Below are 15,125 nucleotides of genomic sequence, written 5' to 3'. Positions count from 1 at the left end.
TTTCGTTTGACGGCAACATAGTGGAGGAGGTGCACTTTTTAGAAACCAATCATGAGTGCCGCATCTAACATTTTCACACCCAAAGTAGCATTTTGTGGGAGTTGCACCTCAGTTTTTGCACTACTGTGGTCTTTTTCTGCCTATTTCCAGCGACATCTGGACTGACTGTATTCATTGTCATATTACAGAAACAGAGTTTGATGCCTGTACCATGATGGTTCGGGACGAATACATGTACTGTTACAAAGGGCTTAAATTGTGGATCCGGCACCTCATTTTACAGATCCCCCTCCACACACACACCTCCGATCTGTTCCGGGACCTCGCAATTTACAAATTAAGCACTGTTAAATTAAGCTGTTAATGGCTCGTTTCCACTGACTGGTACGGTATGGTTCGGTTTGGTACGGGTCACCTATCAGGCTTGCGTTTCCACTAACAAGGGTACCCTTTTGCTTTACACACATAAATACTTGTGTAGAAATGTTTATTACTAACTTTTTAATTAACATGAGTTGATTATAACTGCAGATCAATGACAGTGCGAAACAGCCTACTGTAACGTCTATAATTATATTAAATAACTAAATAAATGAACATATATAGACACATACAGCCCCTTACAGTCTCCGATATGTTACCAACTACAGAAGAACTACACACAGCAGACATTTCGTCAGTATTTAGGTTCAAAACAATACAAATTATAGCCTAGTCAGTGAAAACCTCTCATCTGTGTCTGTAATCCTCAGCAGCACATGTAGCCTCTGTTAGAGAATAATTCCGTCATTCTGAGTTCATATTAGTCCAAAATGTGAAGATAATAAGTTAGTTATACATGGCATTTTGTTCATGTTTGCTGAAATAATGTGCTCCTTTCTTTCCGGCTTCTCATTTGTTTTTTCGCGCTTCACTCTCGCGTTTGTCAGTGTCTGACAGGGTTCAAAAGCACGTCAATAATCAACCGCAGGTTATTATCATCAGCTCAAGAAGTTTGTTATTTCAGATATAATTTTAGACGCGCGGAGCGCTAGCAAGAAAGCGAAACCGCTCCCGCCTCAGACTGGCTCGTAAAAAAACTACGGGGCACAGGGTAAATCTGCTTTTCTTCTTGGCTTTGTGGCTGTTTATCAAGACGACGACAAGGTTTGTTTGAGCCCGGGTTGAGCATGGCTCGTTATTATATGTATAAATCATTCCGCTGTAATGTCTCGGCTCGTCGGCTGTGTATTTCAAACATGGCGGGTTTTTTGTTTTCATTCTGGCTTGTTGCGTAAGCGAATGACGCCTCTCTGTGAACCAATAGAGTTCAGCTGCGCGTGTGGCTCCGCCTTTTGGTACCCTTTCTCGTGTTTGGTACCCTTTCGAAAGGGTGCCGAAAAAGTGGTACGGTTCGGTTCGGTAAGCTTTTTGACAGTGAAAACGGCTATAAAAGCGTACCAAACCGAACCGTACCGTACCACTCAGTGGAAACGGGCCTTAAGTTAAATCAAGCGGTCACACCTGTAAAAGATTCATATGAACAGTAACACATCTCAATATGCTTTGTAAAGCCCTACTAATGTGCCTCTTGTCACAGGTTCGGATCTGGCTTTTCCAGCATCAGTTCAAGATGATGTGGTCTGCAGCAAAACCTTTCAGATCCTTTACAAAAATGAGGAGATTGTGGTCAACGACGTCTGTGTATTCAAAGTCATGATGCTGCTCGATGCTAAGAAGGTGAGCGAAACCTATTACTCAACAAGACAGGTTCAGTAAAAAAAAATCTGTCTCTGTGTCACGCATCATGATGATTATGGTATTTGTTTCTCTGCAGGTGGAAGAGTCTTTAAATGAAATTGACTTTCAGCTATGCTTGGACCTGTTCTTCACTGATGGAGACTACTCGTATGTAGAAAAATAGCTGAATGCTATATTAACATTACTTTTGTTCATATTTTGGGTTTTGTGTTTGAGTTGTTTCAGATATAAGAACGTTTGTTTTAATTTGTATTCAGGATTGAGGAGCCCAGTTCTCTGCAGAGCATCAGCAGTCGTACGCTGCGTTTGCACTTTAGCCTCCACAGAGGCATCCACCACCACGTCAACGTCATGTTTGACTACTTCCACCTGTCTGTCATCTCTGCCACAATCCATGCTTCACTGGTGGCTCTGCATCAGCCTCTAATCAGGTCAGCGGTGCAGTGAGAACTGGACCTACAGATTGTACTAGTCATTTTGAATGTGTCATAAGTGATGGCAGTACACTGGAGAGGAAAATGGCTTCAAAACAACAAAAATAGCCAGGGAATGTGACATATAATTACAAGGAAATGGCAGTTGAATGAAAAGAATGACATTTTTGTGAAATTTACATGAAAAATCTTTATTCATATCTGTTACATGTTTGTTTTTAAACCCAATTATAAAAATTTGTCTAAAATTATTGAAGCTATATAAACTGCTTTTTTATTTTATAAAATATTAATAATAATAACATTTTAATCTTATAAATTGTATTTTTAATTATGTTGTGTAGAAACGGTATCAAGATATACACTTACCGGCCACTTTATTAGGTACACCTGTCCAACTGCTCATTAACGCAAATTTCTTATCAGCCAATCACATGGCAGCAACTCAGTGCATTTAGGCATGTAGACATGGACAATCTGATGCAGTTCAAACCTGGGGTTCAAACCCCAGGGCTTCCGGTCAAATGTCATCCCATACAAAATTGCCATGTTTAAGATCTGATTTCTTTTTAAAAAAACAGCGATCTTCACTGCTTGGTTGAGATACAGTATAAAGTGGGTATCAGGCCAACATTCAGATGGTAGGGTCAGAATTTGGCATCAACAACATGAAAGCATGCATCTATCATGCATTGTATCAATGGTTCAGGCTGGGGGTGGTGGTGCAATTGTGTGGGGAATATTTTCTTGGCACACTTTGGGCCCATTAGCACCAATCGTGTCAACACCACGTCCTACCTGAGTATTGTTGCTGACCATGTCCATCCCTTGATGACCACAGTGTACCCATCTTCTGATGGCTACTTCCAGCAGAATAATGCGCCATGTCATATAGCACGAATCATCTCAGACTGGTTTCTTTAACAAGACAATGAGTTTACTGTACTCAAATGGCTTCCACAGTCACCAGATCTCAATCCAATAGAGCACCTTTGGGATGTGGTGAAATGGGATATTCGCATCATGGCTGTGCAGCTGACAAAAACCAATTCACTGCTTAAAACGAGAACAAATATCTGTCAGTGAAGGATGAATTGAATTAAGTTGACCTTTCTGTTTTAGTTTTAATTTTAAAAGATTTAGTTCTTTACTTGGTCTTAAAATCTAAAATTTACCTTCTTAAAAACTCCAGAAAACCTGGTCAGAACCGTTATTTGCTTAGTAAACAACACCATTTCAGTGAGAAACACTCATTTTAAAAGGTGTACGTCATAAGTGTAACATTGCTCTTATTTTGAGAGTTCTATAAATGTGTGTGCTGTATTTGACTTCCCCTCAGTTTCCCCCGGCCAGTTAAAAGCACCTGGTTGAATCGTAATGCTCCGGCACAGAGCAAAGACTCCATCATCCCACCGCTGGAGACTGTGGTGTTCGGCAGCACCTACGTCAAGCAGCTGTCCCCGGATGTAAGAATACACACGCACGCACACACACAAACACACACATGTACATCAACATCTAATATAAAAGAGGTTTTCAATGTTTTGACACTTCACTGTATTGATTTCAGGGCTTTTTTGTCGCATAAGTACAACGTCTTTCATTCGAATTTATTTATTCAGTAACACTTTGCTGACATTGCATTTGCAAAGAAGAGTACAGAGGAAGTAGTTTTCCTTTAACTAGAAGTGAGGCTGTCCATAAATAAACGTCATATAAGTGAAAGTCTTGAGCGGTTATTGTAAATGAGATGATTTGACTTTTACATTACAACAATTCTTTTGAGACCTCAGTCACATTTAGTCATCGTGTAGGTGTTTTGTGGAGCGTAGTGAGCTCTAGAGTTCACTAAACATTTCTATCTTCATTAAAAAGCAAGTCAGATTATGTTATGTCCTAATATTGTGTTGGAGTTGCCTACAACAGGTTTAAAAGCATCTTTTCTCAAAAAGCAATTTTCTCAAAATATGCATTTAATATGCAATGATGTTTTCTATATAGTTCGTTTTAATCAATTCGAGGCTTAGGATCTGTAAACCCCTCCCTTTAATAAGCAAACCCTGCTCTGATTGGTCAGCTTACTAAATCTGCTTTGATTTGGTCTTTGCGTATATATTTTGTGTCAGAAATGAAACGGCCATTTTAGAGTGCTCATAGGTTGCTAGCAGGTTGCCATTATGCAAATGTAATACTTTGATTGTGTTGATGTAAATTGTAAGCAGTCAAAAAAAAAATTAAACAGACGGCTCTGAATTGCCTTAACAAGTTATTGTATTGAATTCTTTTTTTTTTTTACTACTTCCAATTTAAATCAAATTTCTTTTGGAAGGCAATACCTAATTTTTAAATGATTTATAATGCACTTTCTTGGTTAACAACTTTACAGTCTGTTTACATTTGAAGGACAGCTACTCTACAGACTGCAGATATTATTGTGAAAATTCATAAGACCTGGGGTTTCATATATAAAATGTGGAAATAAGTCATTTTGGTAACATTTCACAATATGGTTAACCTAATGTGTTTACTAGCATGACCAAACAATGAACAATGCTTGTGCAGCATTTATTAATCATAGTTCAACATTTAATAATGCAAATTAAAATCCAATACTGTTCCTGTTAACATAGTTAATGAGTTAACTTGAACTAACAATGAACAACTGTATCCTCATTAACATTTTCAAAGAATAATAAATACTCTAATAAATGTATTGTTCATTGTTTATGTAAGTAAATGCATTAACTACTGTGCAAGACTTCTGATTCATGCACTACTGTAAGTAGATAACATGAAGAAAACCAAAGTGCAGTAAACGTCAACTATTTTTAGTATTAAGCAGCATAATGAGCTGTTTTGTAAATGTAAAAAGGAACAGAAGAGGATGACATCAGAAGCCTTGCTCATTTAAGGCGAGGTACTTCATGTTTTTCATGTGTCTGTTAATTTTGAGTTTTAGTTCTTTTTTTGGCTTTTCGTGAAATGTTTTTTCAGTCTAATGTGAAGAAAGTGTCAAAAATCTATCAATTTGTGCCTGTATATTTCAATTTGTATGCTTACTTTCTCTCAAAATATATATTTTTTCCACCTGCACTGAGCTTCAGCAGGTCTTACATCAATCTTTCTTCACTGTTTTATTCATATCTATATTTTGACTTTTTTGCATGGGGAATAAATTCATAGATAATTTACCCTAATATATACAACATTTGATTGTATATTATCTACATTTTTGTTTTATTTACATTAATTAGTTGTTAGCAGTATTTTCTGGATGATGAATTAGATTCCTAAAATTCCCTTTATACAAACCATTGACTTTAATGTCAGAAAAATGAAACCAAAAATTTTTATCCTGACTTCTTCCAGTGTTCAAATTTGTGTGCTACAAATATATGCAAATAAATGAGCATGTTTAATAAAGAAATTTTTATTTAAACATACTAAAAAACATTTCAGTATGCTGAGAGCTGTTATTTAATGCACCTGCAATGTCTTGCCTTATGTTACAAATGGCTGCGCTGTCTTCTGCTAAAAATAGAGTGGATGGAAAACACTTTTCTAGATGTGAAAGATGGCAAGACTTGGTTTTAATCTTGATGGAAAAACTCCTAACGCTCCTGCTGTTGACACAATATTCAGTGGTGCATTGCGCTCTCTCTTCTGATTTTCAGGGCAAAAGCTTCCTGGTATCGGATCAGTGCCTCCAGCACGCCTTCAGCCTGCACCAGACCATGTGTGCCAATCTGCTGCGGGCATATCAGAGCCTGTTCTGTTATTTAACCTCCCTGACAAAGAATCTGCCTGCATCCCAGCGCATGGAGCTTGGTATGTAGATCAGAGTGATTAGAAGCCTTTTTTTAACCTGGAATAAAAAAAAAATTTATTATTCAGATAGGATTTGTTAAATTGATTGTATTTGTTGGATTTTAATTCCATTTTTTTTTTTTAAATAAAAACTTATTTTAATAATTTAAAGCTATTTTAACTTAATTTTAGATAATAAGGAGAAATATTTCTTAAAAGACATATCACCCTGCTGCCCAAGACTGAGCCTGCTCAGTACCGGATGGGAGACCACCTGCCAGTACCTGTTAGTGAGACCAGCAGGGGGCACTCAATCTGCGGTCTCTGTGGGTCCTAATGCCCCAGTATAGTGAAGGGGACACTATACTGTCAGTGAGCGCCGTCTTTCTGATGAGACATTAAACCGAGGTCCTTACTCTCTGTGGTCATTAAAATCCCATGGCACTTCTAGTAAAAACAGTAGGGGTAAAATCCCGATGTCCTGGCCAGATTCCCTCCGTTGGCCCTTACCCATCATGGCTTCCCAATTATCCCCATCCACTAAATTGGCTCCATCACTGTCTCTCCACTCCACCTATAGCTGGTGTGTGGTGAGCGCACTGGCGCCATTGTCCTTTGGCTGCCTTCACATCATCCAAGTGGATGCTGCACACTGGTGGTGGTGTGGAAAGACCCCCCTCATGATTGTGAAGCGCTTTGGGTGTATGGCCATCTCCGTATGCATTTCGGAAGAATATATGGTATAACTTGTCAGGCAATAATCTTGCATTATATACATTGAAGTACCCTCACAAATTTTTTATGATTTTTAGATGGACCTCAGCCATGTATTCTTTCGATCATCGTTCCATAATATTTGAATATTGTGATTTATTTATTTATTTATTTTTTTTTTTTTATATATATATAATTTTTTTTTTCCAAAAAAAAATCGTTATGCAATTTTTTTTTTAATATATATACGTATAATTATTATTTTTGGTCCCACTTTATATTAAGTGTCCTTAACTATTATATACTTAAATCAAAATATAAATACAATGTACTTTATGTCTTTATAATGTATTGCAGAAGACGTCTGAAGCTATTAAGGTGGGATATGGGTAGGGTATGGGTAGGTTTAAGGATGGGTTAAGGTGTAAGGGATGGTCAAACGTGTAATTATAGATGTAATTACAGAAATTAATTACAGATGTAATTACATGCAGGTATTTGGTCAAGTTTAAGTACAATGTAAAACATGTACTTGCACTAATCACATTGAAATGATTTATTAATTTCAGTGTAAGTATATACTTTTTAAGGCCACTTAATATAAAGTGGCACCTTATTTTATTTTTTTTATTATTTTTAATTTTATAATTTTTTATTAGGCTTATTGCCTTTCTCTACTGCCTTGTGAAATATATAATCATGTTTTTGTTGTATTTGCATGAAATGATTTATTAACATACCCTTTAAACTCGTCAGAACCCATCCAATCACTGAACTTATAACTTTCTTGACTCACTCACTCATTGAACACTTATTTGTGCTAATGCACTAATTTAGTAAAATATTTAGTATATAAATTAACACTTGATGTATGATTTACACGATCCTTAATGTCTCTAATAAGTCTTTATCCCTCATATCTCTGCAGTTATATGCCTCTTTCTATTTATATGTATGTTTCAGCATGCATGTCCTTTTATCTCCTCTTTCTTTTATCTACTGACCTCTTTAATATGGGTTTCCCTCTCAGACTTTTACTATATTCCTCTACGCACTTAATAATAACTAAACCACTCACCCCTTGCTTTTTCTGACCAAATGCATCGCTTGACTGAACTTAAGCATTCAATAAACTTAAGCAAAAAAAAAAGGGGAGAGTGAAAGTTTTAAACGTGCCTATATGTGCAATCCCACCACTAGCCAAGCCCAGCATGCAGGTCCTTTATGAACGAGTTCTCAGAAGACCTTACCCTCCAGGCCAAAGGCACGTCTACATAGGTATGTCCCTCCAAAACCGACCCTAAGCTCCACACGCCTCTTGCCTTTCATTTGTGTTCACTTCTTTCTTCTGTTGCCCCTAACTTGGACATTGGTCAATGGCAAGTGTCCTTCAGTGAGGGAGCTCTTAGTTCAGTTCAGTCCTTCTTCTGTCTTTTAGTAGTATCTCAGGCTGACTTGGGATCAGTTTTTTTGCTTAAACGTAAGCTGTCCTCTGATTCCTACTTCCTGTGCTATTCCTTCTAGCTTCCTCTCACGTGTTATTTACAGGCTCTTCAGACTCACCCTTCTCTTTTATTCTCTCCATACTGATGCTGTGTAGGATCATCATTTTCATGTTGGTGGTTTGTTTTGTTTTTTCCTTTTTGTCTCTTTAGAGGAACTTGATGTGGAGGTCCGACTTCATGAGCTTTGTGAACAAGTGAAGGTATGGAATTAATTTAAGACTATAATTAGATGTAGTGCATTGGTTTTTATTTTTAAATGTCTATTTTGCATCATTTACATGTAAAAGGAACAAACAAACAGGGTGCGAATTACAGGGGGGTTTAGGGGGCATTGACCCTCCCAAATAATGCTTGATCCCCCTAATGGATGTGAAAACAACATGTATGGTGGGTCAGTTCTCTAAATAGTAAGAAATAGTTTGGTCTGATCTGCATCTTAAATACTAATATTACTAATTAAATTATAGATAATGTAAATATCCAATTGACCGACCCTATAATGGAATACACCATTGTGAATGCATAATAACGTCAATTAATCTAAGCCAATAGACATGGTAAGTGTTCACAAAACACTTTTCTGTAAAATAGTTGTTTGTTTCTCTATATAGCCTAAAAGGAAAGTAAAATTAGATGCTCTGAGTTTAAGAATAGTGCATCATAAATAAATGTTGTTATTATTGTTAATAATAATGATACTGGGTGTCCGTGGGGTCTTAAAAAGTATTAAAAGTTGATAAATCAATTTAGATCAATTTTAAGGCCTTAGAGTATTAATAAGTCTTTGCTATGTTGCAAGGTATTACATTTAGAGTATTTTTTTGATTAAACAATGTCTAGCTGCATGCTAAAGTTTGCCTGGATTTAATCTGTGAATATTGATATGCTGTAGAGTGTATGCAATCCATAAAATTCTGTAGATTTGACATCATGCTGCCTTGTTTACTGCAGTAACGAAGAAAATTCTATTATCCCTGCTGTTATAGTCGCCACCTGCTGGATTAGCATTTTTATTCATTATATGAACAATGTATTTGTTTAGGATTAGTTAAAATCTTAGCGGTTAACCTAATGAGCACACGACAAGCGACACACCGGAAGTCATTCATTTCCAATGGACAGTAGTCTGGGAGCTGAATGGAGTTCCCATCATCTCCATATGGGGGAAATTCAAATGCAATTTGAGCTGGGGATACATTGAAATATTTGAACTCCTTTGACTAGACCTGATTCGACCGGCTGACCGGATGTGATGTATTCCAGTGTTGTCCAAACAGGTCCATGCGCGCGAGATGAGAAATACTTTTTTTTTTTTTGTTATATTTTTTTAATTAGAAAAAAGTCTATATTAAAAACATTTCTATTCATATGAATATGCATTTTTTTATGTTGTCTCCGCATTACCTCCAAAATTTTTAGTGGTCTATGAGTTTCTTGTATTCATTCGTTCATTCATTAAACCATGGTGAACGCACGGAGAATAAAGGCTCTTGCTTTTGCACTCCTTTATTTCGACACCACGAGAATCAGCTTCTCTCCCATGGTGCATGACAAAAATTCTGTGCGATTACCACAAGGATGATATATTCCCACAGTCATGTCCGAATGTCATGTCCAGTGACATGTCCAAGTGTTATAAAAGGTCTTAAAGGGAGGGTATTGAATTTCGCGCTCTGATACCTGTATATACCCTGTAATAATTCTTCTTATTATTACTATTATTAATAATAATAATAATAAATAATTATAATTATTTATTTATTTAATTAGATTGAAATGTTTTTTTAAAACCTAACTATGGGGAAAAAATGACAGATGGTAAGAATAACAAAAATTAGTTTATATTAGTACCAATTTACCTTAATTTTTTTAATGGATTAATGGAATAAATTAAATTTGAATAGAAATGAAACATTTTACTAAAAAACATACCTTGAAAATCCAGAGAAACTGAAATTTTTCATGTACATATTTAATTTTATTATCAAATAAATTGGAATTGTATGCTATCTGAGAGATTCTTTCTGTTTGTATGCTTCAAGTGTTTGTCAGTACACCTGATCGATAGTTTGGATATATTTACATACAATAAACATTGCTTTCATATAGATTGTCATGCCACACTGCTTAATTTGTGTGCATGTAAGCATGTATGTGAAGAGTTTGTCATTGTTTTTTGGCTTTTTTTATAATCTTATAGTGAGTAATGGTTGTAAAATTAGCTATTATTAAGTCATTTAATAAAATTTCCATCTATATTAAATACATTGTGAGATACACTATTGAAAAATAAAATCACCAATGTGATTGTTTTGGCTGGTGGCTTATGTTCTGTACTTTTTTAATAAATTCCAGCAGAAAGCAGAGAGCCCAGATGAGTTGGCTGAACTGGTGAACATGAATTTGGCACAGCTGTGTTCTCTGCTCATGGCATTGTGGGGGAATTTCCTTGAAGTTGTGTCACTAAATGAGCGTGTCTTTGTGCTTTTGGCCCAGGAGCACCACACACTACGGGTGAGTGCTCAGATTTTTATTATACTTGCTTTGTTACACATTTTTGCAGTACATTCTGACATTTTTTGCTAACAAAAAAGGGCTTTTCGCACTTGAAATTGTTAACCCTGGGTCATCCTTAGCCCTGGATATATGCAATCCTGGGTGATCTGTAATCATGTTTCACAATGCACATACTAAAACTGGGGTTAATAAATAATCTTTGGTATTCATTAACAGATGTTTTACACCGTATATTCTTAAACTTGGGTTATCGCTCTTATTTGCATATTTACCGTGTCACTGTTGGACAACCGCAGACAAGGTTTTAAAGACAATGTTTTGAAATTGCTTAATTTAAGGCCCTTACTTTAAGTTATCTCACACAAGCTGGGTTTACACCCCATGTTTTTTGTGACATTTGTGATGTTAACCTCACTGCTCAATTCTGATTGGTCTCTTGCCTAGCGTCAAGCAGCAACAAGCAAACACTGTTCCATTTTATACTGAACAAACTTAGTTCTGCAGTGAAGGGTTAAGACCACAAATTACAGGTGTGAAACATGTCTTTACCCAGGATTAAAAGCAACGTTTAGTGCGATAATAACCCGGGGTTAATCGCAGTTTGAAAAGCACTAAACATTCTAAAGCTTGATTTTGTGTAGTTAGAAGTGATTGTTTAGTGCAGGGGTCACCAATCTCGGTCCTGGAGGGCCGGTGTCCCTGCAGGGTTTAGCTCCAACTTGCCTCAACAAACCTGGCTGGGTGTTTCAAGTATACCTAGTAAGACCTTGATTAGCTCGTTCAGGTGTGTTTGATTAGGGTTGGAGTTAAAATCTGCAGGACACCGGCCCTCCAGGAACAAGTTTGGTGACCCCTGGTTTAGTGTGTATTTCTGACTTTACTTACTTTTTATAATTTTAGGTGCAAAGATTTGCTGAAGCTTTCTTTTGTCTTGAACACCCACGACAAAGTGCACTGGCCTACCAGGAACTGCAGTATGTCTTAAAATCTCATTCCTGTAAAGCAGTCATTTAGCACAATGGGCAAATTTGAATTCTCATTATAATTCAAATGAACCTCCTTTTTTAACAGTGCTCACAGTCACCAACAAATGACCACAGCTATCAAAAGCTCTTCCTACTTCCTGTCCTTACCGCCTCTTCCTGTTGAATGTGCTGATCTTGATGGGGATGTGAACTCCCTACCAATCATCTTTGAGGACAGATATTTGGAGTCTGTCACTGAAGGTTTGTGTAATGGTGGTACTCCATTGATAATATATTAGGATCATTTTAACAATCAGCTCATGTTATGAATGCGGTAACTAACAATAATTAACCACTAGTAATACATTAACTAATTGTAAAATGTGACCGTGAATCCTCATATCAATGACTCATTTATAGAAATGATCATATCATATAAATGATCCAGTAAAATACTTTATACAAAAGGTTGCATTCAATAAACTAATTTATTGCCTTGCTTATGTTATAGTTTACAACAATAGATAAGCTGTTATAAAAAAAGTTGTGAACATTATGATTTTACTGCAAGACAGCAATGAAAATTAGCACAAGCTATATACTCTATGTACAATACAAGATCTATATTTTCAGCTTGAACTAATGTTTTTTTTTCTCTTCTTTTCCTGTTCCTATTGAAATAAGCAGTCACACTTTATTTCAAGGCACAATTCTTGCTATAAACAAACTATGACTTTTTCCTCAATAAACTCATAATTTACGGTTATTAATGGTTATTAAGGTAGTAGTTGGTTTAGAGGGGTTTAGAATGGGTGGTTAAGAGATGTAGAATAAGATCATGTGTAAACAGCCAATATCTTTATAATAGGCAGATAATAAGCCACTAGTTCGTAGTGAGAATTGTTTATTAAACTAAAGTGTCACCAAGCTAACTAATAAATTTAAATTAACACATAAAACATAATAAATGAAATACATCAAACTATATGTTTGTTTGCTTAACCTCCCTTTTTCCCTGACCTACCTGATTAGATGATTTTAGTAATTCAGAAGACCTATTGTGGTTGTAGATAAACTTTGCAGGACTTTGTTCGTTAAGGTGTGTATTTGCATTATGATAATATTATATCGTCAATCTGTCGTTATATAATGAGTGACATTAAATGGTCTTAAAATGACAATAAAAACATTTATTGCAGTATATTTTGGTGCAATATAAAAATAGATATCGTGACAGGCCTACTCAGACCTTCATAGTGTATTGAATTATTTACACTCTTATGTACTGGAGTGCAAAATCCCACCTTCAGATTTAAAGCCACTAATAAGAGGCTATATTCTAAACAAATGACAAACAGAATGAGATCAGTGATCAGAAAATAAACTTTTTGAAATTCAGCCAGAAATAGGAAGAAAATGCTATTTATTTTTTAACTCAAGACATAATGAAATTGTGCACAGAAGATGCCGCATTGGACACACAAGACTCACACATGAACATTTACTCAAAGGACAAGAACCCCCAAAATATCTATATTGCAACAGAAACCAAACTGTTAAACATATTCTTGTGGAATGCCCTATTTTTAATGTTATCAGACAACTTTTTTTTTTTTTTGGAGAGACTTTAAATGAAATCTTTTTAAACGTGAATCCCTCTAAAATTGTACAAATTTTGGCTGTTGACTGTTTTAGATTTTTATCTTATATTTTATCATTATTATTATTTATGTATTTTACCCTCTGTATTATTTATTGCTGTTGATGACTTTTAATTGGTAGAATATGTTTTAGAAATATAGAAAAGTGGTATTTGTAAAATGTGGTAAACTTAATCTGTTTTTTTTTCTTGCCATGACATAGCCATAGAAGCTGAAATGGCAATAAAATTTAAATTCTGTCTCACCCTTATGTACTTAATCTCAAATTATTTTAGAAAAACACTCTAGCCATTAGTGTACTGTAGTCACTTTTAATAAACGAATCAGTTAAATGTCTACTTTGTTTTCTATCCTAAAGATCGTGATGGTCCATGGCTTGGACTCCAAAACAACAGGAGTGGCTCTGTGTCCACCAAAGCAGATAGATCCAACTCAAAGGACTGCATTGCCAGTGGAGCCCTCGGTCCATACCCAGATAAGCAGCAAGCTTCCTTTGCCACTGCTTGGCCTGAACAAAACGAGCCTTCCCTCAAATCCAAAGCCAAGTCCATCAAGCTCAAGAAGAACACCAAGACCGAAAACTCAAAGAAGCTGATCAGACAAAGCTCGAAAGACTCTGTGGTGCTCACAGGCTACAAGAACTTGAAGGTTCCTCACAGTGAAAAGACCATTAAGTCCAAAGACATCGACCATCAATGCAATCATAGAGATGAGCTAGAAGATGGAGGTAAATCCCTCCTTCAGAATGAAACTACGACCACGCATTGTGCTCAAAATACTAAAGACTGCACATCTTGCGACATTCATGGTAGCGTCACAATCCAGAGTGGCGGCTTTTCCAATCCTACGAGTTTGCAAATGCAGGCCAGGCCCCAGGCAGGTACTGGAGCAGAGGCCACCGCTGCCAGAGTAGATCCCACGCATCCACCTGCTGGCCTCAGACATATTGATGTCAAACCCAGTGACAAGGACCCCTACCAGGGCGATAAGGTCACCGTTCTCTTACCGCATCACCCAGAGCGCACCACCAAGAGGGATGTTCCAGAAATCACACAGACTGATTTCTCTGAGTTCAAGAGTCGAGTTGGAGACGGTGCTACTTTCGTTGGACCTTGTGGAGCTGCTTTGAGGAGCGATAATGTTCCTCAAGCCTCCTCCAGACTCTCGGATTCCGGAATTGAAAGCGAACCGAGCTCTGCGACACAGCTAGCCCCGGTTTCTCCATCTCCGTTTGCTCCTTCTGGGATCGAAGCACCTACAGAGCTGATTCCTCAGAGACCACCTCCGCTCAGTCCTGCTTCCAGAGGAGCCACCGCATTGGAAGGCCTCAATCCTGAAAGCACCAGCGGCGTAAGCGGCGTCCAGTCTTCACTCACCTCCATCAACTCACTCCCTTCGGATGATGAGGTGGAGACAGAGGCCACCAGCAGGAAGTCCAGCATCCTGGTGCAGGAACAGAGTCTCATCTTCTCCGGAGAATCTCAAAGCCTTCTGCTGACAAACTCTAGAGTCTTGGCTCAACAAAAAGCTAGTCACGGAGATGGGATGGACTCCGCTTTGCAGTCCCGCTGTGAAACTTCTGCTTCTGACAGACTTGCCGGATCTACTGAGACAGATCTTCCAGGTGGTCCGGAAGCTTATAGTGACCCTCAGACAGCAGCTCAGTCCAGTACATCAGTCACCAGCAGTACAGACTTAGTAAAGAAAGGCTTTGTAGAAAACTACTTTGGCTCTCGCTCGAGTACTGATGTATCTGAAATCAGCCCTTTAGAGACGGCAGCC

At 37.2% G+C, this 15,125-nt stretch overlaps 1 protein-coding gene across 4 annotated transcripts in view; it reads left to right on the top strand.

Moving 5' to 3' along the window:
- The window catches only part of fam135a (family with sequence similarity 135 member A), a 48,331-nt gene that overhangs the window by 21,723 nt on the left and 11,483 nt on the right, over window positions 1–15,125 (top strand). The window contains exons 5-15 of one of the 4 annotated variants that reach the window (XM_056470404.1): window positions 1,580–1,719; window positions 1,817–1,887; window positions 1,998–2,171; window positions 3,514–3,640; window positions 5,849–6,002; window positions 7,896–7,973; window positions 8,351–8,400; window positions 10,559–10,714; window positions 11,618–11,691; window positions 11,789–11,943; window positions 13,702–15,125. The exon at window positions 13,702–15,125 is cut by the window's right edge and continues 320 nt beyond it. In XM_056470404.1, the coding sequence (XP_056326379.1) occupies window positions 1,580–1,719; window positions 1,817–1,887; window positions 1,998–2,171; window positions 3,514–3,640; window positions 5,849–6,002; window positions 7,896–7,973; window positions 8,351–8,400; window positions 10,559–10,714; window positions 11,618–11,691; window positions 11,789–11,943; window positions 13,702–15,125 (2,603 nt within the window). Of the gene's footprint in view, window positions 1–1,579; window positions 1,720–1,816; window positions 1,888–1,997; window positions 2,172–3,513; window positions 3,641–5,848; window positions 6,003–7,895; window positions 7,974–8,350; window positions 8,401–10,555; window positions 10,715–11,617; window positions 11,692–11,788; window positions 11,944–13,701 lie in introns of all 4 variants that reach the window. The other 3 variants (XM_056470403.1, XM_056470406.1, XM_056470405.1) reach the window with 3 other exon arrangements.

Source organism: Danio aesculapii, chromosome 13, assembly GCF_903798145.1.
Source record: "Danio aesculapii chromosome 13, fDanAes4.1, whole genome shotgun sequence".
Taxonomy (NCBI): Eukaryota; Metazoa; Chordata; class Actinopteri; order Cypriniformes; family Danionidae; genus Danio; species Danio aesculapii.
The sequence above is the reverse complement of the archived record's forward strand: the minus strand, read 5'-3'. Positions and strand labels throughout refer to the sequence as shown.